The sequence below is a fragment of the Saccopteryx bilineata genome, chromosome 1 (genome assembly GCF_036850765.1).
Source record: "Saccopteryx bilineata isolate mSacBil1 chromosome 1, mSacBil1_pri_phased_curated, whole genome shotgun sequence".
Classification (NCBI taxonomy): domain Eukaryota; kingdom Metazoa; phylum Chordata; class Mammalia; order Chiroptera; family Emballonuridae; genus Saccopteryx; species Saccopteryx bilineata.
The window spans coordinates 150,003,421-150,020,628 of record NC_089490.1 but is presented as its reverse complement, the minus strand read 5'-3'; the positions used below and the strand labels follow the sequence as shown (position 1 = coordinate 150,020,628).

Below are 17,208 nucleotides of genomic sequence, written 5' to 3'. Positions count from 1 at the left end.
CCAAAAAAAAAATAAAAAAATGTATTTCCAATGGCTTTAGGCGACCCCTGTGTTTTGGTCGTTCAACCCCCGCTGGGGTCGCAACCCACAGGTTTGAGAACAGCTGCTCAAGTGAGAGGAGAGGAAATAGACTCTTTCATGCACTCCGACCAGGACCTGACAACCCCTGTTTGGGAATGCTGGTTGAATCAACTGAACTTTTTTTTTTCAGCACCTGAAGCTAACACACAAAGACCAACTGAGCTATCCTCAGTTCCCGGGGCGATGCTCCAACCAGTTGAGCTATTGACTGCGTAAAGAGAGGAGGGGAAGAGGAGGAGAGGGAGGGGAAGAGTAGCAGATGGTTCTTTCACTTGTGTGCCCTGACTGAATCAAACCCAAGATGTCCATACCCTGGGTCAGTGCTCTGTCCACTGAGCCAACCGGCCAGGGCCCCATTTTAACCATTCTTAAGTATATTAAGTTCAGTAGTGATAAGTACGTTCACATTGTTGTGCCCACTCTCCTATGTTTTAATGCTCAGATCTCTCTGGACATGTTTGTGCATTGATCAGGAATCCTTTGTTGAACTATAGCTGTTCAAATTCTTGAAACTTCAAGGGGAAAGACCAAGGGGCCATCTCATGCCATCATTCCTCTGACCAAGAACATGTATTTCTTGCACATAAGTGTTGTTTCAAAATGTGGAAAAGGCATCATATATTAGTAAATAAACTAAGCATGGTCACAACTCATTATGGACCTAGAATCTAATAATATTTATCTAATTTCTAATAATTTGGAATTACTTTTCTAGGTCTGCATTTAGGGGGAAAATTGGAAGAACAGAACATTGAAAATCCGTACAATACTCAAGAGAGAAATCTAAGGTGAGTCGCTCAACAGAAAGCATTGTTCCACGTGAGAATTCTAATATGTCATGAATTTTTTTTTTAATTTTTTTTCATTTTTTTTTTTTTTCTAAAGCTGGAAACAGGGAGAGACAGTCAGACAGACTCCTGCATGTGCCTGACCCGGCTCGCCCACCAGGGGCGCCGCTCTGCCCACCAGGGGGCAATGCTCTGCCCATCCTGGGCGTCGCCATGTTGCGACCAGAGCCACTCTAGCACCTGAGGCAGAGGCCACAGAGCCATCCCCAGCGCCCGGGCCATCTTTGCTCCAATGGAGCCTTGGCTGCAGGAGGGGAAGAGAGAGACAGAGAGGAAAGCGCGGCAGAGGGGTGTAGAAGCAAATGGGCGCTTCTCCTGTGTGCCCTGGCCGGGAATCGAACCCGGGTCCTCCGCACGCTAGTCCGATGCTCTACCGCTGAGCCAACCGGCCAGGGCCATATGTCATGAATTTTAAAAAACAAGAAAATAAAACAATTCCTACTTCAAATTTACTTACCCTTAACCTCATATGTTAATGTCACTTTTCATAATAACTGTGGTCAGGTCCTCTTACAGAGCATTCAGTATATTGAAATAATTCAGAAAGGATAGAAAAACCTTCACTTTTGTCATAAATTATAAAAATGTAATTCTAATACCCTACTAATAAATAAGAAATTAACAAAGAAATCATTAATGATGTAATATGTAAAATAATTATCGTTATTTTACAGAAATCACATGGTAGAAAAAGCCCATGAAAGCAAAGAAGGTAGTCAGTGTGAAGAAACCATCAACCAAATTCCAGATCTTACTCTGAATAAGAAAACAACTTCTGGAGTAAAATCATTTCAATGTAGTGTGTGTGGAAAAGTCTTTGTGCGTTATTCATCCCTTAATAGGCACGTCAGATCTCATTCTGGACACAAACCTTATGAGTATCATGAATATGAAGAGAAGCCATATAAGTGTAAGGAATGTGGGAAAGCCTTCAGTTACCACAAATCTGTTCACAGACATGAAAGGACTCACACAGGAGAGAAACCCTATGAATGTAAGGAATGTGGGAAAGCTTTTGCGTGGCTCACAACCTTTCGAAGACACATGGTAATACACACTGGAGATGCTCCTTATAAATGTAAGGACTGTGGGAAAGCCTTTAGTTGTTCCACATCATTTCAAGCACATGAAAGAACTCACACTGGAGAGAAACCCTATGAATGTAAACTGTGTGGTAAATCCCTGAGATCTCCTCTAGGTTTGCGGATACATGAACGAAATCACACTGGAGAGAGACCCTATGAATGTAAGGAATGTGGTAAAACCCTTAGTTGTCCCAGTTCTTTTCGAAGACATGAAAGGACTCACACTGCAGAGAAACAATATGAATGTAAGCAGTGTGACAAAACCTTCAGTTCTCCTTTAGGGTTGCGAATACATGAAAGAATTCACACTGGAGAAAAACCCTATGACTGTAAGGAATGTGGTAAAGCCTTTATTTCTCTCTCCTGCATTCGAACACACATGATAACACACACAGGAATTGGACCTTATAAATGTAAGGAGTGTGGGAAAGCCTTCATTCGTCCTAGTTCTTTTCGATCACATGAAAGGACTCACACTGGAGAAAAGCCATATAAATGTAAACAGTGTGGTAAGACCTTCAGTTGGCCCAGTTCCTTTCGAATACATGAAAGAACACACACTGGAGAGAAACCCTATGAATGTACAGAATGTGGGAAAACCTTCATTTACCGCACAACCTTTCAGGGACACATGAGAAAGCATACTGGAGAGAAGCCCTATAAATGTAAAGAATGTGGGAAAGCCTTCATTTTCCCATCAAGTGTTCGAACACACATGATAATGCACACTGGAGATGGACCTTATAAGTGTAAGGAATGTGGGAAAGCCTTCAATTTTCCCAGTTCATTTCGAATACATGAAAGAACTCACACTGGAGAGAAGCCCTATGAATGTAAACAATGTGGGAAAGCCTTCAGTTGTTACACGTCCTTCCGAACACATGAAAAAACTCACACTGGCGAAAAACCCTATGAATGTAAAGAATGTGGGAAAGCCTTTATTTATCGAACTACCTTTCGAGGACACATAAGAACGCATACTGGCGAGAGACCGTACAAATGTAGAGAATGTGGGAAAACCTTTAGTCTTCCCAGCTCCTTTAGAAGGCATGAAAGATCTCATACTGTATCAAAAACCTCGTGAATGTAAGCAATATGAAAAAGACATCAGTTGGCCTCCATCCTTACATGTGACAACTCCCACTGGAATGAGACCCTGTAAATATAATTATGAGAAAACCTGGTATAAGTTAATATGTATAATGTTCCAGAAAACTATAATATGAAAGAATCATTATAAAAGTTATATTGTCTTTATTAGTGCCTCATTTTTAAAGTGAACCTCTGAACTATGGATATTTACTGCTTTCAAAAATTATCATTGTGGCAATACTCTTTAAGCAATACAACATAAGATTAATAGGTGTTTTTTCCTTAAATCAGTTAACTAAACATTTTTCTCTTTCCATTTTGGAGACTGTTTGATATATAGATAAAGTGTATTTCTAATATGCAGGTAGGTTTGATTTTGTTTCTATTTTTTAAATAAGGAGTTACTGGTAAATAATATTTTGGTATTTGGGGGCATTTTCCTATTGGCCTCCTGTGCAAAATACTGGATATCTCTTACCCGTTACATATTCCAGTGGTCCCCAAGCTTTTTTGGGCCACGGACCGGTTAATGTCAGAAAATATTTTCACGGACCGGCCTTAGGGTGGGACGGTTAAATGTATCACGTGACCGAGACAAGCATCAAGAGTGAGTCTTAGACGGATGTAATAGAGGGAATCTGGTCATTTTTTAAAAATAAAACATCATTCAGACTTAAATATAAATAAAATGGAAATAATGTAAGTTATTTATTCTTCCTCTGTGGACTGGTACCAAATGGCCCATGGACTGGTACCGGTCCGCAGCCCGAGGGTTGGGGACCACTGATGTATTCCATCTTCCTTATGTGAAAACCTACTCTTTTGTTTTAGACTGAAAACCCTTATTCCATTTTACGTGCTAATAAAAATGGCATAAATTTGTAAATATTGCAGAGCTTATCATAAAGTATAGTCTCATGTGAATAACAGTTGACCCTTGAACTATGCAGGGGTGAGAGGTGCTGACCTCTCACCCATTTGAAAATCTGAGTGTAATTACAGTCAGCCCTCTGCATACAAAGATTCCCAGCCACAGAGTGGATGTTTAGACATTTTTAAAAAGTCCATGAATAAGTGGATCAGCAGTTCAAATCCATGTTCAAGAGTCAGTTGTGTATCTTGTCATTTCTTCAGGCTAGGGCTTAAATAATAGACTAAATTAAAAACAGGTTTAGAAATGACTCCTAAATTGTGTTTTGTCACCTGGGTAATGTAACATTTTCTAGAATCTTTTTCTTTTATGGTTGCATGTTGGAATTCACTTATATCACCTCACTCATGTGAGATTTGAAATGCAGAAGTACAGGAGGCATTAGCCAGGTTTTGGAGTCACCATGCAAAGAAGGATATATGCACAGGGGTTTAAATGACACCTGCTTCCAGTCTATTTTTCTGATTCCTTACTCTGCCAATGAAGAATATCCTCAAAACCACAATAAGTTGCCTGACTTCCATTTTCTCAGAGATGTAGGTTTGTTTCCACACATGTCTTCATACATTCCATATCAAAAATCATCGTTTCAATTTTTCTGTAATCTTCTATGTGTCTACCAGGCAACTAATGCGAACTTGCATGGTTTGGATGCTGATGCTTGGACTCTCATCATGTCTAGATTGTATAAGATCTAATTAGTAAACACTCTGTTCTGGTAGTACTGCTAGTGACCATGTGTTCCTAATGCCACTATGACAGCAGCAGTGGTGCCGTCCATCCAGAAGAACCACGTTGGAGTTTGTACCTCTGCTTCCCTGTGTAGTCATTTCTCCCACCCACTCCATCCATGTGAGATTAAGCACCTTTTGCATAGTGGGCAAATTATGGATGTTTCCCATTGCTCACAGCTGTACATAATTCTGCAGTACGTTATCAATTGTGTGTGATTAAAAACGTGTCTTTGTCAAACAAAATCTTTTGTACGTTTTTAGAAATATTAACTTTTTCATACAATTTGTATATGTTATTGTGATTTTTATTTCCTAAGCACATAGTATATGAAAATATCACATTGTAATGAGTCATTTTCTGATCAACTTTGTAATTTTGTCAAGTTAATAATTATATATTCTCACTCAATATCACCTTGTTTATACATTTTTGGTTATTTTTTGCTCAGGTAAATTGTATTTTTTTATGCTTTTATAGTTACAGTTTATGTCTTCAAACTAATTTTCCATTCATTTGTCAAAACCCACCAGGATCACACCAATTGTCAACAAGAGAGGTGTATATTATACTATTAAGAATGACTGAAAACCCTAAATGACTGGATTTGCCAGTAAGAGGATGCTCAAAATGATTTGATTGCTATTCAAGGAAGCAAGACATTTCTCGATGTATTGGAAGCTATGAGGAGGTGAACTTAATTCTGTCATTGATTATCAGAAGCATTGTGTTCTAAAAGGTAAAAACAGTGTAGTAGAGCCAAATCAACTCATAAGAAACTCCAGTCAATCTTGATATTAAGTGGGGAATTCTGGTGATTGCTATGGTTTGAAGATGTTCTTACCAATTTTAGAGATAGGGTTACAAAATACCCTAATTTTTATCTTAATCCATTATGATCACTGAATAACTTTGTCTAATGATGGAAGTGTTTGACATTTTTCTCTTCAACTCAATAAGAGAATGCAAGGCCAGATCCCATCCACTGGAACAGCTCTTGTCTGATCTACTCATTAACTAGTGATAGTTTCTATGGTGTATCTGATGGACACTTTCTTATGAAGTACCTAAATGATATAAATTCCCTTTTTAGCAAAGTACATAAAACCTTTTTGTCTCCTTTATGACTCAAATTAAGCTTATATGTTTAGGTAAATTGTGTGAGAACACAAACCTAGCAAGGGTGAAAGACAGGAACACTATTCCAATCAAGCCTCTTTTGCTCAGGACTATACTTTTAAGATTTTATTTATTGATGTTGCTTGGCCAGTTTGGATGCAGTGGATAGAGCGAAAACCTGGAATGCTGAGGTTTCAAATTTGAAACCCCAAGGTCACCAGCTTGAGTACGGGATCATCAGCTTGAGTGTGGGATCATTGACATGACCCCATGGTTTCTGTCTTGAGCCAGGTGTCACTGGCTCTGCTGGAGCCATCCCCCCCCCCCTCAAGGCACATATATGAGAAGCAATCAATGAACAACTGAAGTGTCACAACTATGAGTTGATGCTTCTCATCTCACCCTCTCACTTAAAAAAAAATTATTGGCCTGCCCTGTGGTGGCGCAGTGGGATAAAGCATCAACCTGGAACACTGAGGTTGCCGGTTTGAAACCTTGGGCTTTCCTGGTCAAGGCACACATGGGAGTTGATGCTTCCTGCTCCTCCCCCTTCTCTCTCTCTCTCTCTCCCCTCTCTCTAAAAATCAAATAAAAATTTTTAAAAATTATTGATTTTACAGGGAGATGAGAGTGAGGAGGAACAAGTATCAACTCATAGTTGCTTACTTTAGTTATTCATTGATTGCTTGTAGTATGTGCCATGACTGGGCAAGCCCAGGGTTTCAAACCAGCAACCTCAATATTCCAGGTCAGTGCTCTATCCATTGCACCACCACAGGCCAGGCAGAGAGACTGGACTCTTGATGCTAATTTTTAAGCCTGCTTCATCTACCAGATTCAAAACACTCAGTGTAGCACAAATAATCAAGGCACTGTAAGGACTTGAATGAGAAACAAATAAGTTTGCAATCCCAGTGCTCATATTTTTGTGAGAAGAGAGATGATTAACAAATGCCAACATTTTGGTTTGTAAGCTGGAAATAAGGCTTTGATGGAATGTTAAAAAATAATAGGGCAGCTGAGGTATATATATTTATGTCTTTTCTATGAAGGTAGCAGCCACAGTGAGTGACACTTGGGGTCATGTTGATAATCCCACACTCAAGCTGATGACCCCGTACTCGAGCAGGTGACCCTGGAGTTTCAAATCTGAGACCTCAGCATTAACCACTTGAATTTCCACTGTGTACTTCACCTTAAACATTGTTTTAGGAACTGCTTTGGTTTGGAAATAGAGGACAGGAATGCAGAAAGTCCTGCATTCTTGTATTTAACAGGAAAGATTCCCTATGAAGATACAGACATGGTTCTTCATTTTTTGTAATTTTTATATAGTGTGATCGTAAATTTGGACATGGTTATCTGGGACTTGAGACTTCCTATTGATTTAGGCCACAGATATTTGTGGTGACTTTTGGTTTAATATCATTTGAACTATTTCAAAGTGTTCTAGTATTTGGCATTTTCATTTTGCTTCTATACTGACTGACACAATATATACCTCGTTAAACCGTGGAGTTCCTCTCAGTTTGAGGAAAGCTTAAATTTATCTGTAGTATTATAGCCCATCTTGAATTTGTTCTATATGAATAAAGCAATATGTATGCAAGTCTGCTGTTATTTCCTACTGGAGACACCAAAAAGAGCTATGAATGTTTAGAAAGCAGTAATCCAAGGATTAATTGTGGTGACCTGCAGAGAGAGGGTATAACTTTGAGTAATATTCTAATTTAACAAAAGGATATGTGGGGAATTTGTAGTGCCTTTAAGTAAGAGGAGTACTTGGAAGCTATTTGCTTCGATGATCCATGAAGCCCCACAGCTTATCTTCCTTTTCACAGCTATCGTCTTTATGTTTAGACTTCCAGCACATGTGGACTAGGAGGGCACAAAAGTACTAAAGGTCAAAGGAAAGCCAACCTTTGTCCATGTTTTGCCATCTTGTTTTCTTAGCACTGTAGAGATTGTCTTTTCATAATTATTAGTCTCTCCCTTGATGCTCCTATCAATTATTCCTTCATCTTACATTTGAGAAAGTTGAGCACAGATCAGATTATTACCCAAACTCACAGCTTATTAGGAGTGGAATCTTGGTTTTGAAAACCTAATGTGAGAGACAAGATGGCGCTGGAGTAGGCAGACGTACCAACATCCACCTCCCAGAACCAAAGTGGATTACAAAATAATTTTAAGAACTATCATCTGGAAAAACCAACTTTGGACTAAACTATGAGGACTCTTCATCCAAGGAACACTGAAGAAGCCACACCGTGACTGGTAGGAAAAATGGAAACGTGGAGAGGGCTGCCCAGCTCACCGGAGCGAACGGCAGCCAGGAGAGACTCACATGGCAGGAAGTGAGTTTAGCAGAGAGGGGAGGGTCCTGAGTCCCAGGAACAAAGCCCCAGCCTGCAGCCCCAGAGCCCAGAAGAGGCATAAGGACAGTATTTAGCTGGAAACAAGTCAGGATACTGTTTGTGAGAAAGAGTCTGATTTCTCAGACCCAGGATTCTTCTTAAAGGGACTGTGCAGAACACCTCTCTCTCAACCACTCACCTGGGGGCTCAACCACTCACCTGGGGGACGGGGAGAGAGGAGAGTACCGGAATAGCAGGAAGAGAGTGTAATCTAGGAGGCACAGGGAGAAACATTTTGGGAGGCAGTCACCCTAACCCCTGGGAGGAGTCACTCCCCAAATCTGAAGTGAATATTTCCCTTGAAAACAGCAATACCAGCAAAAGGAAGCAGGAAACCAGCCAAACAAGCTCTGCCGCAGCACTCAGAGCAGAGTTGCTTAGAAGGAGGGAGCTTTCGGGTCTACAGTAGTGAATGTTAGGGTCTGAGCTGCAGCGCCTGCACCCCACACGGCTGAGGGCTCAACATAGGGCAGGTGGCGGCGGGACGCGGAGGCACGGTTCTGTCGGCAGGGGCGGAAGCCTGTTGGCCGCCACTGGGCTCACGTGAGCTCAGTTTTGCCCAGTTGGCGTGCAAAAGCGGTCAATCCAGCTGCTGACAGCCTGTAATTGAGCCTGCGGGAGAAGGGCGGGAACCCTGGAAGGGGTAGAGACCAGCCCTTGAGCAAGGGTGCAGTAGCACAGCCTTGCCCGACCCGTGGAACCCAGGCTTGTGGCCTGACTTGGGAGACGGCTCCTCCCACAGGGGTGCAGCCAAAAGCCCAGAACAGGTGGAGTTTCACTACTGAGCTGAGCATGGGCACGCAGTCCTGCCCGGCCAGTAGAGCCAAGGCTAGCAGCCGTTCCACAAGTGGGCTCCTCCTGCAAGAGTGGGGTGAAAGCCCAGAAACAGGCAGAGACCCACAGCTGAGCAAAGGTGCTGGCCAGTGCTCTCAGGGCCAAGCATAACGCCACCCACGGGGGCAGGGCAAAGGCCAAGGCCACCAAGGCTTGTGCACCTGAGCACGTGATCACAGCCACTCCCGTGAAGGAGAGGTGGAAACCACAGCAAAAGCCCCAGTGGGCAGGCACCAGCAACGCCCCAACCCAAAAGCCCTAGGCAGCAACAGAAGAGAGGGTAGTGAGCCTGCAGACAGACCATACCTAGGGAACAGAGCCCATACCCAGTGGACTCCAGGAGCTAAAACCTTCTTTTACACAGAGAAAATGCAAAGGCTGAGAAATGCAACACAAATGAACCAAGAGAAATCCCCAAAAAAGGACCTGAAATAGATATAACCAAATTACCAGATGCAGAGTTTAAAATAACGATTGTTAGGATGCTCAAAGATATTAGAACAACAGTAGATAGTCATTACAAACACCTAAATAGAGAGATAGTAAATATAAAAAAAGGACATTGAAATAATAAAAAAGAATCAGTCAGAAATGAAAAATGCAATATCTGAAATAAAGAACACAATGGAAGGAATTAAAAGCAGGATGAATGAAGCAGAGAATCAAATCAGCGAGTTAGAGGACATGATAAATAAAGGCACAGAAGCAGAGCAGAAAAAAGAAAAGAGACTCAAAAAGTCTGAGGAAACTCTTAAGAGAGCTCTGTGACAACATGAAGAGAAATAACATCTGCATCATAGCGGTTCCTGAAGAAGAGCAAGGGATAGAGACTTTGTTTAAGCATGTGATAGCTGAAAACTTCCCTCAATTAAGGAAGGAAAACATCACACATGTTCAGGAAGCACAGAGAATTCCATTAAGGAGAAACCCAAAGAAATCAACAAGACACATCATAATTAAAATACCAAAGCTAAGTGATAAAGAGAAAATATTAAAAGCTGCTAGAGGAAAAAAGACTATCACCTACAAAGGAGCCCCCATAAGGATGACTTCTGACCTCTCAAAAGAAACACTTGAGGCCAGAAGGGAATGTAAAGATATATTCAAAGTAATGCAGAACAAGAGCCTACAACGAAGACTACTTTATCCAGCAAGGCTATCATTTAAAATTGATGGATAAATAAAAAACTTTACAGACAAAAAAAAAACCTCAAGGAATTCACTACAACCAAACCAAGGCTGCAAGAAATGCTAAGGGATCTGTTGTAAAAAGATTAAAGGAGAAAAAGAATATAGCAAAAGAGGAATACAGTTTTAAAGAATAAAATGGCAATGAACAATTACATATCAATAATAACCTTAAATGTAATGGATTAAATGTTCCAATCAAAAGACAGAGGGTAGCTTCGTGGATAAGAAAACAGGACCCATACATATACTGTCTACAAGAGACACACCTTAAATCAAAAGATGCACATAAACTGAAGATAAAAGGATGGAAAAAAATATTTCATGCAAATGGAAATGAAAAAAAAGCTGGGGTAGTAATACTTATATCAGACAAAATGGACTTTAAAACAAAGACTATAGTTAGAGATAAAGGAGGTCACTACATCATGATAAAGGGAGCAATCCAAAAGGAAGATATAACCATTATAAATATCTACACACCTAATATAGGAGCACCTAAATATATAAAGCAGACTTTGATGGATTTAAAGGGCGAGATCAACAGCAATACTATAGTAGTAGGGGATTTCAATACCCCATTAACATCATTAGATAGATCCTTAAGAAAGAAAATAAGCAAAGAAACAGCAGACTTAAAGGACATATTAGATCAACTCAATTTAATAGATATTTTCAGAACCTTTCACCCTAAAACAGCAGAATATACATTTTTTTTCAAGCGCTCATGGTACATTGTCTAGAGTAGACCACGTGTTAGGGCACAAAAGCGGGCTCAACAAATTTAAGAAGATTGAAATCATATCGGGCACTTTCTCTGATCACAATGGCATTAAACTAGAAATCAACCACAAGAGAAAAACTCAAAAATACTCAAACACTTGGAAACTAAATAGCATGTTACTAAATAACAAATGGGTAAACAATGAGATCAAAGAAGAAATTTAAAAATTTCTACAAACAAACGATAATGAGCATACATCAATTCAAAATTTATGGGACACAGCAAAAGCAGTCCTGAGAGGGAAGTTTATAGCATTACAGGCATACCTCAAGAAGCTAGAAAAAGCTCAAATAACTTGACCCTACATCTAAAAGAACTAGAAAAAGAACAGCAAGTAAAGCCCAGAGCTAGTAGAAGGAAGGAAATAATAAAGATCAGAGCAGAAATAAATGACATAGAGGCTAAAGAAACAATACAAAGGATCAATGAAACCAAGAGCTGGTTTTTTGAAAAGGTAAACAAGATCGATGAACCTTTAACCAGACTCACCAAGAAAAAAAGAGAGAGGACTCAAATAAATAAAATTACAAACAAGAATGGAGAAATAACAACTGACACAACAGAAATACAAAATATTGTAAGAAAATAGTATAAAGAACTGTATGCCAAAAAACTACACAACCTAGATGAAATGGACAAATTCCTTGAATCATATAATCTTCCAAAAATTAATCTGGAAGAATCAGAAAACCTAAACAGATCAATTACAACAAATGAGATTGAAACAGTTATCAAAAAACTCCCAAAAAGGAAAAGTCCTAGGCCTGATGGCTTCACAAGTGAATTCTACTAAATATTCAAAGAAGAACTAACTCCTATCCTTCTCAAGCTATTTCAAAAAATTCAAGAGTAAGAAAGACTTCCAAGCTCCTTTATGGGGCGAGCATAATTCTGATTTCAAAACCAGGTAAAGACAACACACACAAAAAAAATTATAGGCCAATATCCCTGATGAATTAGATGCAAAAATCCTCAACAAAATATTAGCAAACCGGATCCAGCAATATATGGAAAAAATCATACACCATGATCAAGTAGGATTGATTCTTGGGAGGCAAGGCTGGTACATTATTCGCAAATCAATCAATGTGATTATCACATAAACAAAAGGAAGGAGAAAAGCCATATGATAATTTCAATAGATGCAGAAAAACCATTTGATAAAATCCAGCACCCATTCATGTTCAAAACTCTCAGCAAAGTGGGAATACAGGGAACATACCTCAACATGATAAAGGCCATCTATGACAAACCCACAGCCAACATCATACTCAATGGGCAAAAATTAAAAGCAGTCCCCTTAAGATCAGGAACAAGGCAGGGGTGCCCCCTTTCACCACTCTTATTCAACATAGTTCTGGAAGTCCTAGCCACAGCAATCAGACAAGAAAAAGAAATAAAAGGCATCCAAATTGGAAAAGAAGAAGTAAAACTATCATTATTTGCAGATGATATGATATTGTACATAGAAAACCCTAAGTCGCAGTCAAAAAACTACTAGATCTGATAAATGAATTCAGCAAGGTGGCAGGATATAAAATCAATACTCAGAAATCAGAGGCATTTTTATACACTAACAATGAACTCTCAGAAAGAGAAATTAAGAAATCAATCCCCTTTACCATTGCAAAATAATAAAGTACCTAGGAGTAAATTTAACCAAGGAGATTAAAGACTTGTACTCGGAAAATTATAAAACATTGATAAATCAGGGAAGATGCAAACAAGTGGTGGCATATACCGTGCTCATGGTTAGGAAAAATAAACATCATTAAAATGTCTATATTACCCAAAGCAATTTATAAATTCAATGCAATATTGATTAAAATATCAATGACTTACTTCAAAGATATAGAACACATATTCCAAAAATTTACATGGAACCAAAAGAGAACACGAATAACCTCAGCAATCTTGAAAAGGAAGAATAAAGCGGGAGGTATCACACTTCCGGATATCAAGTTATATTATAAGGCCATTGTACTCAAAACAGCCTGGTACTGGCATAAGAACAGGCATATAGATCAATGGAACAGAACTGAGAACTCAGAAATAAACCCACACTTTTATGGACAACTGATATTTGACAAAGGAGGTAAGAGCATAGATTGGAGTAAAGACAGCCTCTTCAACAAATGGTGTTGGGGAAATTGGACAGCTACCTGCAATAAAATGAAACTAGACCACCAATTTACACCACTCACAAAAGTAATCTCAAAATGGATAAAATACTTAAATGTAAGCTGGAAAACCATAAGCATCTTAGAAGAAAACATAGGCAGTAAGCTCTCTGACATCTCTCACAGCAATATATTTGCCAACTTTTCTCCACAGGCAAGTGAAATAAAAGACAGGATAAACAAATGGGACTTTATCAAACTAAAAAGCTTCACAGCTAAGGACAATGAGAACAGAATTAAAAGACAAACTACACAATGGGAGAATATATTTGACAATGCGTCTGATAAGGGGTTAATAACCAAAATTTATAAAGAACTTGTAAAACTTAATACCAGGAAGACAAACAATCCAATCCAAAAATGGGCAAAAGAAATGAATAGACACTTCTCCAAAGAGGACATACAGATGGCCAATAGGCATATGAAAAAATGCTCAACATCACTAATCATTAGAGAAATGCAAATTAAAACCACAATGAGATATCACCTCACACCAGTCAGAATGGCGCTCATCAATAAAACAACACTGTGCTGGCGAGGATGTGGAGAAAAGGGAACCCTCCTGCACTGCTGGTGGGAATGCAGACTGGTGCAGCCACTGTGGAAAATAGTATGGAGATTCCTCAAGAAATTAAAAATTGAACTGCCTTTTGACACAGCTATACCACTGTTAGGAATATACCCAAGAACACCATAGCACTGTTTGAAAAGAAGAAATGCACCCCCATGTGTATGGCAGCATTATCCACAAAAGCAAAGATCTGGAAACAGCCCAAGTGTCCTTCAGAGGATGAGTGGAGTAAAAAGCTTTGGTATATATATACTATGGAATATTACTCAGCCATAAGAAATGATGATATCGGCCTGACCTGTGGTGGCACAGTGGATAAAGCGTTGACCTGGAAATGCTGAGGTTGCTGGTTCAAAACCCTGGGCTTGTCTAGTCAAGGCACATATGGGAGTTGATGCTTTTAGCTCCTCCCCACCTTCTCTCTCTCTCTCCTCTCTCTCTCCCTCTCTGTCTGTCTCTCTCCCTTTCTCTCTCCTCTAAAATGAATTTAAAAATTAAAAAAAAAAATGATGATGATATTGGATCTTTTACAACAACATGGATGGACCTTGATAACATTATACTGAGCGAAATAAGTAAATCAAAAAAACTAAGAACTATATGATTCCATACATAGGTGGGACATAAAAATGAGACTCAGAGACATGGACAAGAGTGTGGGGGTTATGGGGTGGGGGCAAGAAGAGGAGGGGGTTGGGGGAGGGGAGAGGCACAAAGAAAACCAGTTAGAAGGTGAGAGAAGACTTTTATCAATGTCACCCCATTAAGATTAATCAAAAAAAAGAAAAAAGAATCTGTCTCACGGCTAATTCAGGCAGTTAGAAAAATAGTATAAGGATGCTAATTCTGCTTCTCAGGCCACATCCTGCAAAAGGGCCCCAAGCAAATCGGTGATTTGGCTCCTCTGATTTTGCCAATTGGATTTAAAATAAATAGGTCAAGAATGCCCTGAAATGGAACTAACAATACATGAGCATAAATTTAAAGGACTTTTAGATACTGGAGCTGATGTATCTGTTATTGCTAAGCTACATAGACCTCGTTCCTGGCCCACTCATGCAGCAGCCACAGAATTACGAGGTATAGGGCAGAGTAAATCCCCTCAACAAAGTTCTAGTTTTCTACATTGGGAAGACTAAGGTCATTCTGGATTTTTTAAGCCTTATGTGCTCCCTGGATGGCCAGTTAATTTGTGGTGTAGAGATGTTTTGAAAAATATGGGAGCGTTGCTTGTCAGTCCTACGGGTTTAGTCAGTACTCAGATGCTTGATCGGGGATTTTTGCCCACCAAGGGACTAGGGAAAGAACAGTGAGGAATTCTCACCCCCATAGAAGTGGTACCCAATACCAGAAGGTATGGATTAGGATATCAAATTTTAGCATAGGGGCCTTGGTAGCTCCTGCTACCTCAATAATGCATTGTGCAAACCCAATTACTTGGAAATCAGATATTCCTGTATGGGTAGAACAATGGCCCCTTTCTCAGGAGAAACTTAGGGCAGCTGCTCAATTGGTACAAGAGCAGCTACAGCTTGGGCACATTGAACCATCTAATAGCCTGTGGAATACACTTCCACATTTTGATATTGTTGCCTCCTGGATTATCAAGGGGCATAGGCGACCCTTACAGCTTATAGATTTTGAGCCTCAAAATTATTGTTGTTCCTTTTTTCAAAGGATCAACAACAATGGCTCTGGGAAACTTCCACTAAATGGCAAATCGCTCTTGCAAATCAATAGACAACTTTATACTGAAACAGTCAACTAAAAATCAGCTCAAAGACTAGAATTATATGCCATTATCATGGCTTTTCAGCATTTGCCATATTCCCCCTTTAATCTATATACAGACAGCAAATATTTACTTATGGTGTTTCCACTATAAAGACTGCTGTCTTAAGGACAAAGGCTGATGAACTATTTTAGCACTTCCTCCTTCTTCAAAGACTTGTATGTCAACATAGAGCTCCATGTTTTATAGGACATACTCGAGCTCATTCCATGCTCCCTGGAGCTTTAGCACAAGAGAATGCCCTTGTTGATCAAGCTACCCAAAAGAAAATTATTTGGAGCAACCATGACAGATCGAGCAATTCAGTCTCATACTAACCATCACCAGAACGCTGCAGCCCTGTGTAAACAATTTCAACTTTCTTGGGAAGCAGCAGGCAGATTGGGAAAACCTGTCCAAGGGGTCCTATACTACAATCTGTCCCTTCATTTGGAGTTAACCCTCAAGGACCCCTACCAGGACAACTTTGGCAAATGGATGTTACTCATATACCTTCATTTGGCAAACAGTCCTATGTCCACAATACAATGGATACATATTCTGGATTATAGTAACTTCTGTCAAAACAGGAGAGGCTGCTAAGCATGTTATAGCTCATTGTCTATATGCATTGTTCTATTATTGGATTTCCTAAACTGGTTAAACTGAGAATGCTCCTGCATATGGAGCAAAAGCATTTACTGTATTTTGTCAAACCTTTTGAATTATGTGTATTTCTTACAATCTTTAAAGTCAAGGTATTATTAAAGTGTACCCAGCAAATATTTTAAGGTCAATTTAAAAAATTTAAAAGTAGAGAGTCATATCCTGGAACTCCTACGGGTCTACCATATCGTGCTTTTTACTTAAAAAACTTTAAATTTCTTTTGAATGCTGATGAACAGGAGATGCCAAATCTTTTTCTCCTGCAAACTACTACCTTCTTTATTTGATTCAGCTAATAACACTATTTTGTCTTTTTCCAAATAGCTCCAGATATATGGAAAAGATTTATATGGGCGGATGGGGATCCTCAAACCCCTCAGCGAGATCTTCTGAGCATGGCCTATAAGATACCAAGAGGCAGAAAAAGCCCAATAGAGATCAGGGGAACTACCAGCCTTTAGGATACGCCCTTAAAGGCTCCAATGCCCCAAAGGGGTCTCTTAGGATGCCATCTGGGTCCTGCTTCAATAGTGAAAGGGAAGGTCATTGAGCTAAAGCCTGCCAGACTTACATGCCTCTGCTATGAGGAAACAGGGACACTGGAAGGTGGGCTTCCCCCTCGCTCCTGTAAGGGAGGGTTCAGTCTCTTCCAGCCCTGCTCCAGCCACCTATGACCTAACCTTGCCCAGAATGCTGGAGCTGAAGGTGCCCTGAAGGCTGAAGGTGCCCAGGGCCATCGGCCCCATCTAGACACTGTGGACGAGCCTAGGGTATTTCTTCCAAGAAGCAGGTAAACTGATCTCATTTTCACAAGGGCCACTTAACTATGTTTTGCCTGAATAGTCAGGTTTTTTATTCTTCCCTCAAAGATCTCTGTTGTGGGTGTTGATAGTCCTATTTTCTGCTGCT

General features: G+C 39.8%; 1 protein-coding gene across 1 annotated transcript in view; it reads left to right on the top strand.

The window, feature by feature from the left end:
* Nucleotides 1-7,487, top strand: part of LOC136334233 (zinc finger protein 709-like) — a 41,114-nt gene extending 33,627 nt beyond the window's left edge. Inside the window, 3 exon segments of the mRNA XM_066274206.1 lie at nucleotides 797-869; nucleotides 1,604-3,080; nucleotides 3,082-7,487. Coding sequence (XP_066130303.1) covers nucleotides 797-869; nucleotides 1,604-3,080; nucleotides 3,082-3,240 — 1,709 coding nt within the window. The 3' untranslated portion in view covers nucleotides 3,241-7,487.
* The last annotated feature ends 9,721 nt before the right edge of the window (nucleotides 7,488-17,208 follow it).